This window comes from Ceratotherium simum, chromosome 2 (assembly GCF_057802395.1).
Source record: "Ceratotherium simum simum isolate JZ-2026a chromosome 2, ASM5780239v1, whole genome shotgun sequence".
Taxonomy (NCBI): domain Eukaryota; kingdom Metazoa; phylum Chordata; class Mammalia; order Perissodactyla; family Rhinocerotidae; genus Ceratotherium; species Ceratotherium simum.
Genome location: NC_141901.1, coordinates 43,159,183 through 43,179,219, shown reverse-complemented (window position 1 = coordinate 43,179,219; position 20,037 = coordinate 43,159,183). Strand labels below are relative to the sequence as shown.

The window sequence follows — 20,037 nt, the reverse complement described above, 5'->3', positions numbered from 1 at the left end:
AAAGCCCCAGTAGATAGTTTTATGTCACAGCTGCACATCTTTCCAGTCGCTGCACGTGGGACGCGGCCTCAGCATGGCCAGAGAAGCGGTGCATCGGCGCGCGCCCGGGATCCGAACCCGGGCTGCCAGCAGCGGAGCGCAAGCAGTTAACAGCTAAGCCACAGGGCCGGCCCCTCTCTTTACCTTGATTATTTTCTCTGAAAGAAAATTTGACATCCCCCCTCCACACTAACTGCCTAAAATAATTTAACTCTGGGTATGGATAGACTGGGAGTGTCCTTGCTAAGCCCAAAAGCAGAAGTTATCCTTTGTAAGAGACATTTAGATTTATAAGGGAAATCTCCATCTATAAAGGTATCTCCTTTTCTGTACCAGGAAGAAGAGGAGATGACCTTATCTCTAGAAACTCTTATCAGCGCAGAAGGCAAGGACTTAAATCTGCATACTCTTGTTTACTGTGCTTTCTGGTAATCTCCCATAGCTGACTCCCCCCACCCCAACATCCTTCTTTGTCTTTAGCTGACAAGAGTACTTAAGAGGAGAATCTCCACCACTTTGTCAAGTTACTCAGCTTTTTCTGGGTCTCTCCCATGTATACATGTTATAAAGCTTTGTTTGATTTTCTCCTGCTATTTGGCCTCATGTCAATTTAATGTGTAGCCCAGCCAGAAAGGACCCAGAATGGGTAGAGGATAGTATTCCTCCCCTTCAACTCCCTGGACTAGAAAGGAACTGAAGAATTTAAAGAAGGACTTCCCAGACCCTTTTCAAGATCCTTTAGGATTTGCTCAATAATTTGATTTAACTGTTAGAACATATGCACCAGGATATTCAGATTTATATCAGCTTGTGCATTTGCTGGTGTCTGAGAACAAAGCAAAGGAATGGATAAATGAGGCAAATTGGAGAAATCCCCTGGAGGATTTCCATAAGCATGAGCCTCATGACCTTAAGGAGTATAGAGATATTGTTTGAAACTTATATGAAGTCATTCCTATAGTTTTTCCCAGGAAAATAGATTGGGCTAAAGTCCACAAATGCAAGCATAGACCCAAAGAATCTATCTTTGATTATTTTGAAAGGCTTGAGAAAACCTTCAAACAGCACTCTGGGATGGCTCCCAAAAGTTTTCAGGATCATCAAAATGATTCAATTTGAAATTCAATTTTCTTAAAAATTAGATGAGGAATTAGCAAAGTTAGTTAAGAGACATGAATGGATTGGACTTTAACACACACTAGTGCTCTTGTCACTATTATGGATAAAATATCTAAAATCCTACAGAATAAAGAAAAAGCCACGAAGGTTATGAATATACAACTACAACAGCTTAGTGGCCCAACAAAAGCCATCCTTTTAAAATCTAACCAGAAACAAAGTGACTGTGTCTGTCACTATTGCAAAAAGCCTGGTCATTTCAAAGGAGATTGCTGTAAGCTCAAATGGGATTTAGGGTGTGACAACAATAAAAAGGAATATGGATGCTCCAAGGGTTATGAGAGGACACTTCCCCTCCTCCTCACAAATACCATGGGGGAAATTGAGATAACTATCGAGAGGAAACTTCAAAGGCCCTTGTAGATACTGGGGTTACCTTATCTGTCCTCAACCCTACCCTTATTCATTGCCCTCTCCCTCAGAGTATACAGACATTTCAAATGGTAGGGGTTTCAAATTTTCCAAAGCAGGTTTTTAAATCAGAACTGATAATTTTTCAATTAGGAGCCATCACAGGAAAACATGTGTTTCTCCTGGTAAAATGTGCTCCAATTCATTTGATTGGACAAGATCTTCTAGAAGCATACAATGTCTGTATTGCCTTTTTCACAAAAGGGTGAAATGCTTCTAGATTTAGAAGACTGGGATGCTGACCAAAACATAGTTACTGAAATGTTGATGATTGTGAAATCAATGACTCAAACAGAAGAGAAAACTGATGACCTGTTATTACAAATGCCTAGAGAATTATAGTCATCATCCTCTTCAGATATTGGGAAAATTAAATCGGCCACTCCTATTAAGATAACTATTGACAACTCTAAGCCTCTACCTAATATTCAGCAATATTCACTTAAACCAGAGGCATTAAATGGGGTAAGTCCTATCATTCAGGAATTTCTTGAAAAGGGACTTTTAATTCCTCCTACTAGTCCCTGTAATACACTAATCTTGCCAGTTAAAAAGCCTAATGAGAAGAGCTGGAGATTTGTTCAAGGTCTGAGAGCTATAGATAACATTGTGATTCCCCAACATCTGTGGTTCCAAATCGACACACTTTGCTCTCAATTATTCCAACTAACAGCTGCTATTTCTCAGTCATTGGTTTATGCAGTGCTTTCTTTAGTATTCCCATGGAAAAGAATAGTCAACATCTTTTTGCCTTCATGTTGGAAGATTGCCAGTATACCTGGAAGTTATGCCACAGAGCTATGCTGAAAGACCCTCTTATTTTTCCCAGATACTCAGGGCTGATTTAGCTAATATAGAGTTCCCTAACAACTCACTTTAATTCAATATGTGGATGAGTTGCTCTTATGTTCAAAAACCAAGTTGCATTCTCAGAAAGATACAACTTATCTGCTGCAACATTTAGCACCTAAGGGGCATATAGTGTCCAAGGACAAACTACAATTTTGCCTGCCTATTGCAAAATATCTAGGACACTTAATATCCAAGGATGGGCTATTAGTTGATTCTGAAAGGATTAAAGGAATCTCGGCTTTTTTTCTCCCTAAGACAAAGAAACAGTTAAGGAAATTCCTAGGACTAACTGGATATTCCAGAAACTGGGTACCTAACTTTTCACTTATTACCCAACCTTTATATACATTATTAAGTCTGACCATCCTGATTTAATTGAATTGATGCCAGAAGGAGAGAAGGCAGTAACCACCTTAAAGTCTATTTTGGCTCAAGCACCAGTCTTAGGACAGCCTAATTATAGCTTGCCATTTTTCCTCTTCGTACACGAAGATAAAGGAAATGCCTTAGGTACCTTAACTGAAAAACATGGAGATCAACATTGACCTATAGGGTATTACAGTCAGCAACTAGACTCAGTGGCAAGAGTGCTTCACTTTGTATGAAAGTCATTTCAGCAGCAGCCCTCTTATGCAAGACCGCTAAAGAAATAGTGATGAGGTCTCCTTTAACTATCTACGTTCCTCACTCAGTTGAATCTCTCCTAAATTCTCATTACACTCAGCATTACTCTCTAAGCCAACTAGCCTCCCATGAAGTTCTGTTTCTCTCTGCTCCTAGTATTACCTTAGCCCAATGTAATAATCTTAACCCTGCAACTTTACTTCCAGCATCACAGGAGGAAGATGCCCACGACTGCATTTTATTAACTGATTACCTACTTATTCCTAGGAATGATTTGCAAGAATCACTCCCACTGATAATGCTGATCTAATTTGGTTTAAAGATGGGTCTTACTTAAAGGATGAACAAGGACATTATCGGGCTGGATACGCAGTAACGTCCTCAGTGGACATAATTGAGCGTTCTTATTTACCAGAGATAAAATCAGCACAGCAAGCCAAGTTAATTGCTTTAACTTGAGCTTGCCATCTGTCCAAAGACCAGGTAGCAAATGTCTACAATGATATCCATTACGCTTTTGGAGTAGCACATGACTTTGGAATGCTGTGGAAACAACAAGGGTTTTTAACCCCTTCAGGTCAACCTACAAAGAACGGGAAACAGGTTGCAGAATTATTAAATTCTATACAGCTACTGAGATGACTAGCAATTACTAAAATACCAGGGCATTCCAAATCTGATATTTCAGAAGCTAAAGGAAACCAACTTGCTGATGGACCTGCTAAATAAGCAGCCTTGAAGTCTTGCCCTACCCAGCCTTGAGAATGCCTACTGATTCCTATTAACTCTGCTAACGCAGTAAAAGATTTCCTTCTACAGGCTCAAGAAATCACCGTGGAAGAAGAGAAACAGATACAGCAGTCAAAAGGGGGAATTTTTGACACCCCCTCACAGATGTGGTTCAGGCCCATAAGAAACCCATAGTACCTATTGGAGCACAATTGCCACTGTTCCAGCACATACTCCAATTAACACTTTAGGCACCTGAAAAAGATGATTTTATGGGGAAAACAATACTTTAGAAACTTTCTCCCACAGTGGCCCATAAAGCCTATATTTGTGTTATATGCCCAAAGTATAATCCAGGGAAACCACTTCATGGATCACAAGGCTACTTTTCCCTTCCTAAGGGACCCTTTGAGGTATGGCAATTGGGCTTTGTCCAAATGCCACCATCTTAAGGATATAAATACATCTTGGTAATGATCTGTATGTTCTCACATTGGGTTGAGGTCTTTCCTTGCAGAAGAGTAATGGCTCTAGCCATAGGTAAATTATTAATATAGAGAATAATTCCTGTTTGGGGAATTCCTACCAAGTTACATAGTCACTGCAGAACTCATTTCACCAGGAAAACAATTAATATAATTGTAATATTTGGCTAATAATGCAGCATTTCCACTGTGTTTACCACCCCCAATCCTCAGGACTGATGGAAAGAACTAATGGCACAATCAAAACTCAACTGGCAAAGCTTTCAGAAGCATTTAATCTCTCATGGCCAAAAGCTCTTCCACTGGTTCTCCTCAATCTTAGATCTACACCCTTTGGCAAACATCAGCTGTCTCCTTTCGAGATAATAACTGGACAGCCTATGCCATTAGATGAAGGAATGTAAGAACCAACTTTACTTAAAGGAGATATTTTACATTATTGTCAAGGTCTCATTGGGGCACTTAAAAGAAACAAGAGGTTGGTAGCTGATTCTTTTCACAGTGAGCTCCCAGGAGACGAAGACATTAAGGTTCATGGATTACAACCTGGGGATTTTGTTTATTGGATAAGACATAAGATAAAGGATTCTTTGCAGCCCCGTTGGAAAGGACCATATCAGTTGCTTTTAACCAACTCATGTGCTGCAAAATTAAAAGACATAGACTCATGAATTCACATTTCTCATTTAAAAAATGCTTCTCCACCTGTGCGGGTTTCAACTCCAGTCTCTGACACCTGACTTTAACTGACCAAGATGAATAGCTACAAATCAGGATGAGAAGAAGATGACATCTGTTGTAGACAGCTGTCCTAAGACACTGGACCAGGCATGTATTCCCAACCTTATATCTCCTCATTTAAACCCTTGTAATGTTTAAACTTTATGTAATTGCTAAAATAATCAATTTCTAGATTGTCTTACCTTTTTCCTACCCTAATACTTTACCCTCCAACTTTATAAAATAGATTAGAACCTAATTACAAAACCTTCTATTAATTACAAAAATGCCATTTAAGATTTTCCTAATATTATGTTTCTTTTTCCAATCCACATCTGAACGGGCCTCTGAAGGCAATGTTTTTCTGCAGTGGGCACATTGCTGTACAGAAAAATCAGTCCAGTTGTTGGATATGTGGCCAACTTCCAGTTTCTAGCACCTCTGGGTTGCCTTGGTGGGTCTCTCCCTTTCAAGGCACAGATTGGAAAGCTCTAAAACAATTTATTGTGAAGGAAAGATCTAGTTCCAATGTTCACAGTTCGTCTGATATTACTAATTATGGTCCTGAAACATAGCCAATAGCCCATACTATTAATGATACAGGGCATGGCTACTCCTTTTCTGGTACTCAAACCATCCAATTATCCCAACAATTTGCAAATGAACAAAAGAAACCAGATATTACAGTAAGAACTGTGGAAGGTTTCACACAAATTTGGGATGGATATGCTTGGCTTACTCCTAGCCATGGATCTTTAAACATACCGGTACCTTTATGTTGGGAACAAAGAAATCATTCCAAACAAAATCTACCAAATTACACTTGAAAGATGGGCTAGATACCCCCTGACTCATGTCAGAATACTCTCATACTTAAAGAAAGTGATTGGTTTGAAACAGACTGGTCTTGGCCCAGGCATTTATTGGAAGGCTCCTAATGGAACTCAGTGGTTATGTGGAACAAACCTCTGGCCTTGGCTGCCACCTGGATGGCTCAGGCACTGCACCCTGGGTTTCCCTTCACCCAGAGCTAACATCTGTTGCCAATCTCTCTCTCCTTAAGGCCAGATAGGCTCATTTAGTGTTCCACTGGTACGACTACCTACCAGCTATATTTGTTCCTTCCTTGGAGCTAGAAGATGTCATATCACATATAGAGGCTCTGACTAAATTTATTCAACAAGCCCTTAACAATAGTCAAGCAGGAATAACTTTATTAAATACTGAAATGTCTTTAATGACAAAGGCTGTCCTTCAAAATAGAATGGCCTTAGATATTCTTACAGCATCCCAAGATGGCACATGTGCAATCATTCAAACTGAATTCTGTGTTTTTATACCTGACAAGTCTTCCAATGTGTCATCTCTGCTACAGCACATGAAAAAAAACAAACAAGTGAATGCCTTAAGCAATCCTATACCAAGTCTTGATTTGTTTGATTGACTCCCTTCCGGTATCGGTTCCTTTTTTCGATCCGATTGCAATTCCTGTTTCTATTACTTCTTGGAATTCTTGTATTAATCTTAATATTCAAACTAATTGCTGTTTTCTTTACTCAGTGTTGTAAGACTGGCATGCAGGCTAGAGTAATGATTGCTCGACGACTTGAAATGGTCGATTGATCTTATAACCTTGGACAAATTTCCTTTTCTGATAAGGACTATGCCTAAGAACTCATTTTAAAAGAATCTTTTCAAATATATTGAATTATTGTCATTGTTATTGTACTTGTTCTGTAATTGTAAACAATGTATACATAAAGAGTCATAGAAAAGCACATATACAATGTTTGTGCAACAGCCTAAAATTAATCAAAAAAAAAACCTATGAAATGCTTCCTCTGTTAGTATACATGTAACTCTATGCTTGTCCACTATATCCCATTATTTCCACCCAACGTGGACATCTGGGAAAATAAATGAGATAAAAGCCTTCACTGAGGGATATGATGGACCCAGGGCAGACAGCAACCACCCTGGTGCCAAGGGACAATATTTTGATCATGAATACTTCCTATCTAAATATTATAGATCAAAAGGGGGAAAATGATAAATAAATGTCAAGCAATAGGACATATTAGAGTATACGAGGTAGCCATTTGGTGTAAAACTAATTCAGCCTGAACTTGTTTTTTCCAAAAAGAGCCTGACATGGCCGTTGAGCATGCATTGTATATGTGCTTTAGGTATTTATCATGTCCCAAAGACAAGAACAATGCCCTTAAAGATAAAGATGTAACTTCCCACACTGGCATTTCCTTAAGGATAAGCATCTCTCCCTAAACTAAGGGTTGATAGCTGTCCTGCTGCACTGATCCTGTTACCACCCAGCTCAAGACCACAGACCTGCTACCTGCTGTGTTCATCAATCACTGTGCCAGCAAGGCAACCTCGTGACTATTGTAAAAGGGACTTTCCAATCATATGTGATACATGCTCTTTGATGGTATATAACCACTCTGTACACTCACACTTCTTTGGAGTGCTCCATTCCTTTGTGAAAGGACTCTCCTGGGCTACAAAGTCCTCAGATCTGGCTCATACTAAACTCACTCCAATTTTGATTTATAGATTTGTTATGGAATATTTGCATCAACAGTATGAACCCCACCTTAAATGACGAAGGGGGAGCTGAGAACAATTTCTCTCTACTAAGGACTCAGAAGAGGCAAACTGCATGGAATGGGCTGCCTTAGAATTTACCTTGAAAAAGCATTTACCAGCTGAGCGCCATTATTTTACCTATATTGTATATTTAAGACTAATAAAAGTAAATAATTTTGAGAAGACAGTAATCCATACCATGCAATAATGTTGATTTGAGGAGGCCTTGATGAGGGCTGATAGAGATGAGGGAGTCTACAGCTCCATCCAAAGCCTGCCTGGGCAGAGAGTGGAGGGGGCCAATGAGACCCTGAGGCCTGGGAATATGGTTTGAATCAAGGAGAGGAGACTCTCTGCTTCAGACGATTATAAGAAAGGCCAAGAAATCTGAAGGACAGCTTTTCTCATGAGAGCATTTTGCAGCATCTCACTTTCACCCCTTTTGTTACTTCCCACATGAGGGGCTTTTAAATTCACCTGGGTGTTATAAGAGAAGGAGGAAACATGTTGGAGAGTTGGGGACAGTTCCTCTGGGAAGTCTGTGCTGGGCCTCCACCCACAGAAAGGACCAGGTTGGTCGTCCAGTAGGATGACATCCATGCCAGGTGGTTCTCCTTCTGGAGCCGCATCCCCATTGCTGTGTAATCAGGAAGGGCCACTGAGTCCCCCTGGGCCTACTTGACCCTCTAGAGAAAGCATTCCTTCCCCTGCTACATGCCAAGTGGCCAGAGGGCAAGTGACAAACGGACAGACTGAATCCAGTCAGATCAGAGGGACAGTCGTTGAAAAGCACACAGGGCTATAAAAATGTGAAGCTTTTAAAACCTGACTTGTTGTAAAAGATGTAAAACAGTCTAAAAGCAAAGACACAGAATGAATACCAAAGGCATAGGGGGGAAAAGGCCATGTGTCTGGCTCCTTCTATGTATTCCTCCCCTTCTTCCTCCTCTTGTTTCCAGATCAGGAAAAAACAAGAGCCAGCTTACATGCTTCCAGTGAACTACAGTACATTGTCTCCCCATCTGAAATGATGGGCTTCCCTCTGGGCAGAGGAGCCAGCAGGGAGGGGTGTAGAGCCCCAGGCTCTGGGTCCCTGCTCAACCTTGTTCAGGGAGCAGGCACTGGGTGACTTGTGTGGCCAGTCCCTGCCCTCAGGGAGCTCTGGGAGGACAGAAACATGGACCCTAAAGACACAGCAAGAGTTACAGACAAGCAACCAGAGCCAGCTCTGGCCCCAGACTGGGAGGGATCAGGAACAAAGAGAATGCTGGAGGGATGAGGGACTGTCCAGGAAGGCATCTCCGGAGAAGAGATGACGGACCAAACTGGCAAGGGGAGCAGGGACTTGATCCACTCATTCATTTATTCATCCATTTCTTCAACAAACATCTATAGCACCTACTGGCTTCCAGACACTGCTGAGGAACTGAGGACACAGAGACGAATAAAACTGGACAACCTCACAATCCAGTGGAGAGAACAGACACGTCCATAAACAACTGAGCCCTAAACTCAGGGCTGCATCCAAATATGACAAGTGAGTGTGAGCGGAGAGGAGGGGCTGGGCATTCACCTGGCTGATGGATGAAGTTGGGGTCTGCCAGGCAGACAGCAGGGGAAGGCACACCAGGCAGAGGGGCGTGTGCAAAGGGAACGAGAAGTCAAACAGGGACCAGCCTGGCGTCTCACCTGGCTGAGGAGGTAGGTGCCCAGGGAAGAGGAAGATGAGGCGAGAGGAAGGCTGGGCCCAGATTCAGAGGGCTGGGAATGCCCAGATATGGGGTTTGGGAGATGCTGAAGGATGCCAGCAGGAGAGGATCATACTAACCCAAGACAGAAGGGACATGTTGGGGCTGGCAGGGAGGGGATGCGAGGTGTTCAGCCAGGATGGAGAGTGAGGGCAGGGGAGGCCCAGCACCAGGAGGCAGGGGGAGCAACCTCAGAATGAGCGGGGGATTCCTCAGTGTTTGAAATGAGGCCATGTCTTAATGATGTTGTACAAAGCCTTCCCAGGAGACAGAGTATTGATAACATCACGGTGCCCCACAAGCAAGTAGTTGAGACTCAGGTAACCCTTGACCACGGCACACTGGATCAGGTTCTGGGCTGCCTCCAGCGCTGCAGCATTTGGTGGCTTTTCTGCAAAACACATTTACCCTATCAATCATTAGGGTCTCAAGGATACTTGCTTAGGGTAGGGACAAGCACCTAGTCCAGTCTCCCTCTGCATCCCACCCCCTACCACCACCATAGCCAACAAATTCATGCAAATTGTGGCAACCAGGCACAAAAAGAAAACAAAGTCACTGTGTTCCCTGATTCCTCCTTGCAAAGCTTCTTCCAGAAAGTTCAAAACTGCTCTGGAAGAGAACTGCCGCACAACATACTACTTCTCATGGGAACCACAAGGCAGACATGGCACCACTGGGCCATCCAGCTGCTTCACCATAACAGGCAGTGATGCTCCCCCACATTCTTGCCATGGTTACCAAGGAAGAGGATGCATTTGCCATAAAAGCACCAAGGTTTGCAAAAGATTTTGTTCTCTCTTGCTCCACACTTGCCTTGGGTATGGCTAGAAAGAGAGATGAGCTGGGTATGGGAATGGGTGTATTTGGGAAAATGTCTTGGTGACCTGCATCCTCTACTGAGAGTCCACTTTAAAGCTAAAATGTTCTGCTGACACTGCCAGGCACCACAATGTTGCCTTTTCCCCCATGCTTCCCAGACATTCCACAGGATACTTCATCACTCAGAACCCTCTGCCCCATGCTCGCCCCTTACCTATGAAGTTGCCTATGAAGGCAATTCCAAGGGCAATATCATTGTATCCGTAGGTGTGAGAGCCTTGGATATGCCAGCCAACTCCTTCATACACACCACCATCCTGGCCCACCAGGAAGCTAGGATTGGGCAAAGGAAAATGGAGAAAGTCACGCTGGGAAGGGGAATTGGCTTATTCACTCCTTGAATCATTCATTCCTTCTTTCATCCATCTATTCGATACTGACTGAACATCTCTGTGTGTCAATGTGTACAAAACAGCCACAGTCCCTGGACCCAAGAAGGGAAGACATACAGTGGCAAACAATGATCTCAGCAACTTCAATCAGCTGCAACATGACCTTTGTTTCCACAATTCCACTAAATCTGACCCCTCCAAGGTGACCAGTGACTGCCTCGACACTAGAACAATGGAAACTTATTTTTCTTCCGGGTTATACTCACCCTGTTGACCACTCTCTTCTTGAAATGTTCTCTTCCACAAGCCTGCATCCTCCTGATTTTGCTCTACTCTGTTGCTTTCCCTCAGGTCCCTCTGCCTTCCCACCTTCCTTTCCTTGAATGTGGTGCTCCTTGGGACCCTGGTCTAGGCCCTTCTCTCTTCTCATTCCACATATTCTCCCTGGACAATCATCCAGTCCCATAGTTTCATTCACTACTTATAAAAACCAACATGGCCAAACGAACCCATCTTCTTCTGCAATTTCCTCAACCAGAAAATTGGGCATCATCCTGAATGCCTCCCTCTCCCTCTTTTCAGCCCCATCCTGTCATTAGTCATGGATCATCAATTGTATCTCCTACTTTAAACTCCTCCTCTTCTCTCTATGCCAACTGCCACTACACTACTCCAGGTCACATCACCTCTTGTCTGGATTACTGCAGTAGCTCCCTGCCCCAAGTTTTGCCTTCTTCCAATACATTCTTAAAATAGCACCCAGAGAGGTTTTGCTAAAATACAAATCCTATCATGAGGGGTGACCTTCCATTTGCCTTTCAGATAGAGTCAATCTGTCAGGACTAACTCCAAGGCCCTCCATAATGTGGCTCCTCTCAGCCTCTCCAGCCTTATCTCTCACCATTTCCCTCTTTTAAACCTATTTTTGGGTCTGAGTTAAACTTATTTCTGTTCCTCAAAGATATGTGCTTTTTCGGGACCCCAGGCCCCTGCATATGCTGCTCTCTTACCTGGAACACTCCTCGTCCTTCTTTGCCTGACTAACCCTCACTCCTTATCTACATCCCTGCTTGGATGCCCATCCCTCCGGAAGCCCTTTCCTGACACGCTTACTCCCCCAAAGTCCTGTTAGAGCCTCATCCTGTGCATATCCTGTTCCTCATCCATCATAGTGCCTAACACTCTGAATTATCACTACTTGTTTACAATCTTCTCTCTCTACTCCACAAGGGAAGGAACCATATCTATCCTACCAAGCACCGGGCACATGGAAGATACCCAATAAACATTGGTTAAAAAATTAGAAAATGGTGAGTGAGTGTGTGCTGTGCCCTGACTACAGTCTGTATCAGAGTTAGAGATGATGGTTCATGAGGCTGGAGTGGGAGGGGACACCATAACAGGTTTCAAAAGTCAAGGAATAGGGATCGAGTCCCTGAAGACTGAATGAAAAGGAAAACTAACACTCCCTCAGCTTCTGGAATTTTCCATCTTGAATTTCCAAATTTATAGTCAATTCTCCATTATCTGTGCTAAATAACCATAGCAAGGCTGTGGAAATCCTGGAGAGTGCAGCAACAGTTTTCTCCTGTTTGCAAAGGCTGCTTTTAAAGTGGGAGTTAAGAGGAAAGAGGCAGCCAGCCCAGAAGGAGTCATGCAAAAGCAAATCCACCTGAGAGTTTGTGAAATTTGTTGTGATTAAGTCACAGATGAATAAATGAAATTTGTTGTGCTCTAACCCTCAATTCTTTCTATGAAAATTCCAAGGCATCTTCTAAGTAGCTTCTGCTCTTCCATTAGCTTAATGTGTTTCTTTATTATAGACCTGGAATTAGAGGAACATTTTGATTTCACTCTCTATCTTCAAACAGATAAAGTATTATTGTCCCAATTGCAGGGATGAGGCAAAAGAAGCCAGCAAGGTTAAAAATTTCTGTATCTATAAAATGGAGTAAACAGTACCAGAGATATTGCAGGATTCTAACATCATAGAGAGCAAGTTTGAGGTTGGGCTAGACTGTGGTAGGCAGTGAGCAGGGCCTGTGTCTCTGAGTGGTTGGAAGGCATTCCATAAAAAAGGCACAAACTTTTGAGGGCTTTCCATAAGGATCTCATAGTCTTGCTTTGTTACTATTGCTTCCAGTGTCGTGTTTTCAGAGTCTTCCCAACAACTTGTGGAGAAAAGCACAGGAAAGATAACTGACTCTTAGCTATGTTCTGAATGAGACACGGTCCATAAACTATGATGTATTATGTAAAGCACCTGGCACAAAGGAAGGGCTCAGTAAATATCCTTTCCCTTCCCAAGCCTTCCTTCCTACAGCCCTGAAGAAAAGGAGGGTCATGTTTCCACCAATCCCACTTACTGATACCCGATGTCACAGAAGTTCCGTGTGTCCATGTGGAAGGATTGTATGTCTCGGACTCGAACCTGGCAGTCCATGGATACGTTGCAGGTTGTGCCTGCAGTGTGGATGATGATGACATATTTGGCTGGGAGGTTCATTTTGGGGCAATGTGACTCTCTGGCTTCCCAAGCTGACCGCGTGATGATGTTGGGGCAAGCTGTGGTGAGGGGGAAAACCAAGGATGTGGGAATGAGCCTGTGCCCACATGTGGACAATCTCACAACTGCAAGCTGGCCTACACTTCAGTCTCCCCAAACTCTGGCACCCTTGGCACATCCAAACATGAACTCGGCTGTGGGATTCTGACAAAGTCTAGATAGGTATTGTCTGGGTCAGGCGGCTGGAGCCAAAGGACAGAGGCTACAATCCACAGGTTCTGGTAACAACTATAGAAGCAGTGTGTGAACAGAAGGGAAAGGACTGTTGCTCCTACAGAGCATGTCCATTTTATTCAAAAAACAAAGTACATCTACGTGCTTGAATATGCATTGCAAACACATGCAGATGTGTCTACTTATGGAGCAGGGCCGACATGCAGAACTCAGCTGACTCTCTGAACTGATCACATGTACATGGAAATAGTTCGAAATCTATAAAAAACTCTACAAATGTTAAAGAATTATCATTACTGAAGATAGCACCTGTATGAAAGCAAGAAAAACTTTATTCAAAGATTTACAATTTAAACAAGCTTAATAAAAAATATCCTTGAGTCCAAGAAAATATCCACTCTAAAAGGAGTGTTAAACTACTGAGAGTGTTTATTAATTGTACTGGTTCTGGGTTGCTGCTTGTTCACTCCAAAATAGAGTACAAGTTTTATTATCCAACTCCTTGGAATATTCACTCTGATGTCAGCATAATCTGTGAACTCAAGTTTGTCTCAGTGTTGTGATCAGGTTGCTGTTTGGCTGGTTTTTGCATTTAGAAAGGCGTGTGTGTGTGTGTGTGTGTGTGTGTGTGTGTGTGTGTCTATGTGTACTCACGTAGTATACACAAATAGGTATATATGTTTACTCCATCCCGTTCCCATGCTTATTTTTCTCCATAGCCTTCATGCCATCTGACATCACATGTATTTCACTTATTGATTTCTTCATTTTCTGTCTTTCTTCACCAAAATGTGCAGTTTTGTCTGTTTTATTTGCAGCTGAACTAGACGAGTTCCTAGTATTCAGTAAATATTTGTTGATTGGGTGAAAATGTGTGTACATATATATTTATGTCGAGAATGGTTCCATGGCTATAGCATTCTAGTAGGAAGGAAAGGAGGTCAGGAAGGTACCCTCTCAGAATTTTCCAGATCTCACAGTTATGACAGTCAGGAGAAGTTCTTGGTCCAAGAAGCCAATGAACACCAACAGGAAAGAATACCTTCTCATGTGGCTGATGGTAACTGGGAGTAGCGTGAGGCAGGATTGAGGGTCTCACCTTTCCTGGGCATCACTGGCTGTTGAGGGGCCAGGCAGCTCTCTTCTTTCAAGAGAAGTGGCTGAATATACCTGGGTGACAGGTAACCCTTCTGGATGGCATAGGAGATCAGGCCCTCTGCAGCTGATAAGGCAGCAAGGCTGGGACTGCTGCCTGAAAGACAATGACACAGAACACAGAACTGTCAGTAAGAAACTCCAATCAGGTCTAGATCTGGAAGGAGGATAAGATGAATACCTCAGCCTGAATAACAGATGGATGGGAAGAGAGGAAACAGGTCCAGTAGCCAGGACAGAGGGCCTAAGAGGCAAGGAACTACTTGGACAGAGCTCTTGGAAGCCAAAGTTGGTGACCTCTTCAAGTGCCAAACTAAGACTTTATTTATCTGCTCCATCTCTAAGTGGAAGAGCTTGGAAGCAGTAAAAGCTACATGCAAAGGAGGCCCACCTGACCAAGTCAAGTGTGCCCTAGCGTGGAGAAAAGGGTGACAGTATTTACTTAGTAGCTCCTACAATCAGGCATGTGGCAGTGCTTTTTACATTCATTAACTCATGTAATTCTCACAGAAAACCTCTGAGATAAATGCCATCACCAGCCCCAGTTGGCAGATAAGGATCCTGGCAGGTACCAGTTATTTATGTATTAGCTCTCAACACCACGCCAGCTTTGTGCTTTCCTCTGTTTTGCGGGAGGCTAGAAATCTGCAAACTACATCTCCCAGACTTCTTTGCCTGCTGGTATCTGGTTGGGTTCTACCAATGGGAGATGTTGCAGGAAGAGAGAAGGCATGCTTTTCTGCCTCTTCCAGCCACAGCCTCAGAGTCTCACAACATCAGGCTCCGGAAGTGACGGCAACAACTGTGAGCTCAGTGTCAGTAGTGGCTTCAGCAAGCTCACAGCAGTGCAGACCAGAGAGGAGGAGGAAGACAAAAACAATGCCATGTCATAGAATCCAAGGGAGAAAAGAGCTTCAAGAGAGGGACAGTTGCCAGAGAGAACAAAGTATGATGCAGGCTGAAAAGATGAGTGTTGAGACGAAGAAGCAGAGGAAAATAGTGTAGACAACTCTCTGGCAGAGGGGCAGAGGGGGTGACCATTACCGATCTTATTGCCAAAGAAGGCGAGGCCCAGGGAGATGTTGTTGTAGCCCTGGGTGTGCATGCCTTGGATGTTCCAGCCGACACCTTCATACACCCTGCCGTCGTTCCCAACCAGGAAGCTGTCAGGCAGGGAGATACAGATTTAATGGCAAATCCTTGTAACAGAAAACCTCTCACCCACCCTCAGAAGGGAAAGAGTTCTAGAGGCTCATAAATAAGTACTATGCTTCAATGACATAACAGTGGGAGGGAGGGGGAATAAGTCATTTTAGACTTCCAAGAGATGTGGAAATACGCTTTAAATTTTCTTATGACTTGGCTTACATGTGTTTCCCCGAACCTCTCTTTAAAAATACACATTTGGTTCAAAGTGGAATTGATATGTGTGACTCTCAAGGACCTGAGGACATTAGTTCATCATTTTTCAAGGGCATGACAATTCATTCATCATGTTTTTAAACTACAGGACCAAGCATTTGAACATTTAAAACAATCAACCTGAATTCAGGAATTCTATTGACTTTTTCTTCAGTTTCTCCTTAGGAATTCCCGTAAGCTCTTCTTTATCACAGAAATTTGTTTAGAATGCTCCTTTTTTCAGTTTATTTTTTAAAACGAATGTGTCTATCCTTTTGTTCTACCTCCTCTTTTCTTTCTGCCTCTTTATTTCCTTTCTTGTCCTCCACTTTCTAATCAGTCTTCAGAATTGATGTTTTCACAATTCTTGCCATATTCAGCTTTTAATAGACCAGGAGTTTCCACAGCAAACTGAACACAGAAAGAACACTTCCCTGAGGTCACCCAAAGACCTTGAACTGTGTCAGGCCAACTTCCCACCCTGTGCTGACACTGTCTTGAGGATGAGGTGGGGGCCTCAGCACGTCCACCACGTCCCTGGCTCTGCTGCCAGTACTTTCATCAGGTTCCTCTGTCACTCTGCAGCCGCCTTTGGTTAGTCCAATGTGAATAGTCCATATGGCTACACTCAGCTGCATTGTACAAACTGGAGATTGTTAAATTGTCACCGCAGAAACGTGACTTAGAGATGCAGTGGCTAAAATCCCTTAGAAATATTGTGGCTGAAGTAGGCAACGCAGCAGTGACAGCAGCAGGGCGGTGGAGGCGCAAGAGGCAGGGACAACAGCTGACTGTAGCCAGTACAGACAGCATCCACAGAGTGCAGATGAAAAGGCCCCCACCCGGTTCCAGGGGCTCCGGTGCCTACAACGGGAGCCTCCAGCTGCTCTTACTTATTTGCATCTAAAAATAAATACATAAGAAGACGTGGGTTATCCCTTCCAAAATGGATAATTCAGAAATCATTTAGATTTGTCTTTCAAATTCAGGGAAGAAAGCCTCATTCCCATTCTCTCTTTCTCTCTCCTTCTACATATATATATGTAGATTCTTGAGGGGAAAAGAAGAGGTTCTGGGCCTCCACCGATAATCTTCAGAGTGGATACTCAGCACACAATGCAAGGATCCCCATGCCTCACACTTGTGTTAACAGGGGGCTCTCCTCCCTCCAAACGCAACGCCACTGCTCCTGTGGGAACCTGGTCTCACTGTGAGGTGGCCTTTGTGACCCCTGGTGGGAGACTGCTCCTCAGGATGAAAGCCCTGCCTGTGTGCGGAAGTGGGACAAGTGCTGGACAAGCAGGCAGGCTTGGAACAGCTCTGAGTCCACACTCCCTAGACGTGTGACTTTGAGCAAATTCTCTAACTTCCCCAGATCACGGCATTCTCACCTGGAAAACAGAGAATGGGGATATTTCTCCTACCCATTCTTCAGAGTAGCTGGGAGGGCCTACTTGGGTAATACTTGTGAAGACCTTTATAAACTGTAAAGCTCTGTGAACTCTAAGGTGGTGACTCCCTTTACGTTATTAAACAACCTCCCCTGCTTCTTTCCAGGAGCTCCCAGAGTCCAAGAACACATATGAATAAATGGCTCAGAATCGTCACTCCTAATGACCCCTGGGGGATTTTGGATTTTGCTTTTGTGTTTCATTTTTTGTTCATTATAAAAGCAACATGAATGGGAAAATGGGAAAAACAGAGAAGGGGAAGTGGGAGGCCCCCGCAGAGGAGTAACTTGAATGTGGGCTCCTGGAACCCGACCAGTCTCTTACTTGTAGGCCACATCACACCAGCCTTTGGTATAGACAGAATGGGACTGTAGGCCCCGCAGTTCCTGGCTGCAGACGTTCAGCTCCTGGCATTCTATCCCCATGAGCTGGTCCGTGATGATGTAGGCCACAGGCAGGGTCAGCTGGGCCCTGCAGGTCTGTGATCTCGCCCCCCACTCCTTGCGGGAGACGATGGTGGGAGAACCTGCAGAGGGCACCACAGGATGGCATGCTCCAGACCAACCCACTTCCTCTGGCAGGCTGTCCATGCCATCCTGAGTCCTGTCACTTCAGGGCCCCCCCTGCCCCACGGTGGTGGGAGAGGCACCTGGAGAGGCCTTCACCCTCCACAGCCTCCCCTTTGCATCTCCATGTCCTGTTTAGGCTAAAACAATCCCCATGCAGACTGTGCACTCAGCCTGGGAAGTCAAGTTGCCTTGTTCTGCAAACACTTCCTCCTTGTACTTCCCTAGAGGACAAAGCCCATCCTCAACTTCTCTCTGGCCTGCTTCATGCTCCCCACCTCCAGAAAGCAGCCACAGCAACACCCATGCCCAACCCAGGTGGTTCTGAGCTGACTTCTCTTGCAACAGATCAGCATACATGCCTCAGGATGCATTTTCCTCACTGGCGTTTGCCCCAGGTCTCTGACTGTGTCTTTTGTCTGGCCCTCCCCTGAGAACGGTGACTCTGAGGAAAGCTCTGCTACTGTCGTCAAACTAGGGGCTCCCTGGTTCCAGAGCCCACAAGAAGCTCCATGAACATCAGGTACATGTCTCTCTCTTTCAGATGAAATCTCACTGTGGGCAGGGCTGTGAGAGTCCCACACAGGACCCCAGGACCCCAGGACCCCTGAGTGCTCCCTTACTATCCTTACCTTGGGAGCTCCCAGGAGCTCTCTGAGGGATAGGGTGTCTCCACTCTCCTACGGAGATCTGGGGACTGAGGGCCTTGTCTTTTCTCCCTGGGTTTTCTCTCCTTCCTGGAACACACCTTTCCCTAAGGACTCGGGACAATCAAGTCTCTCCTGCCTCCTTATCTGAGCAGCTCTGCCTTTCCAGGTTCGCCTGCATGCCTATTAATAGATCAGAGTGTCACATACCAAGATGGTCATCATCATTTTGAGCTAACATGTATAGATTAAGCACCTATTGATCCAGACTCTTCTTGAAATATAGAAACTTCCAGACTGTTGTGACTGCCCTCACAAACTAGATTTTTTAGATAGGATTAATTGAGAATTAGTCATCACGAACATGCCTCAACCCCCTCTGCCTGTTCAATACCAGAGGTCATTGGAGCAATAACCACTAGAATCAGCAACGTCACCAACATCACCTCCCGCAGGCCAGCTCTGTAGTTTACAAGACATTTTCAAGGGCACTATCAGATTTGTGGTTTAAAACAATGTTATGAGATAAGCAAAGCAAATTAACTACTCCCTCTAAACAGATGAGAAACTGAGGCTCAGAGAGGTTAAGTTACTTGTCTAAGACAGTACAGGTTTTAAACCGCGGACTTGGATTCCAACCCAGGCTGTCTGACCCCAGGACTGTGTTCATAGCTACTACACTCTGCAGCCTCCCCAAAGTCAGATGACCTTGGGCAAGTCACTGCCACACATGGCCTGTTTCTCTGTCTATAAGACAAGGTCACTTAGGGTCTCCACCACGGTTCTGAGATTCTGACTTGCTGTGAAATCATCAGGAGCAAATACATGACCATGACACTGAGGCCTAGATATGCTAGGCAGGCTGGAGAGACTGCGGAGGACGGCAGCCCATCTCATCAGGGGAAAGGGGACCTGGACTGGGCTCTGAAGGGGACATAGGACTGGCAGGGAGGAGTGATGATCCTGGAGAGGATGATTTACAAATGTAACCAGGCTACGGCTGATGTGAAAAGAATTTCTGACCCAGTGAAGGAAAACTCACCACAGGCCCCGAGACCCACAGCAGAGAAGACAAGAAGACACGGCAGCATCTTCACATGGTGCCAGAACACTGATAGGGAGAGAGTGGACCACAGCCCTAGGAGAAATGCTGACAGTTAACCCGACCATGCTCACTCTTCAAACGGGGCACCCACCCCGCTGCATGGTGCCCCTATCTGCCTCCCCGCCCAACTGTGGGCCTCCTGAGGGCCAGCATCTGGTGAGCCTTCTCAGGGTCCCCAGCACAGGGCCTGACCCTTGGCAGGTGCTCAACAAAGGTGAGGGTGCCAACACCTCTGTCTAGCTACCACACTCACCAAACTCTTATTACCCTGAGAGCTCCTGGTCCCTCACAGGAGCCCAGTGCCTCATCTTAGGCCTCCCAGCATAGATAATAACAGATAATAAAGATAATAAAATGCTTGAGTAGC

The 20,037-nt window shown here is 44.4% G+C and overlaps 1 protein-coding gene across 1 annotated transcript; it reads right to left on the bottom strand.

Moving 5' to 3' along the window:
• Positions 1 to 9,499: 9,499 nt before the first annotated feature.
• Positions 9,500 to 19,686, bottom strand: LOC101387661 (peptidoglycan recognition protein 3). The gene is made up of 7 exons (XM_087419377.1): positions 19,608 to 19,686; positions 17,677 to 17,878; positions 15,545 to 15,663; positions 14,445 to 14,597; positions 12,972 to 13,170; positions 10,428 to 10,546; positions 9,500 to 9,782 (listed from the first exon to the last, which is right to left on the bottom strand). Exons 1-7 carry the CDS (start codon positions 19,654 to 19,656, stop codon positions 9,604 to 9,606), a joined length of 1,020 nt encoding a protein of 339 aa, XP_087275503.1. The 5' UTR covers positions 19,657 to 19,686; the 3' UTR covers positions 9,500 to 9,603.
• Between the last annotated feature and the right edge of the window lie 351 nt (positions 19,687 to 20,037).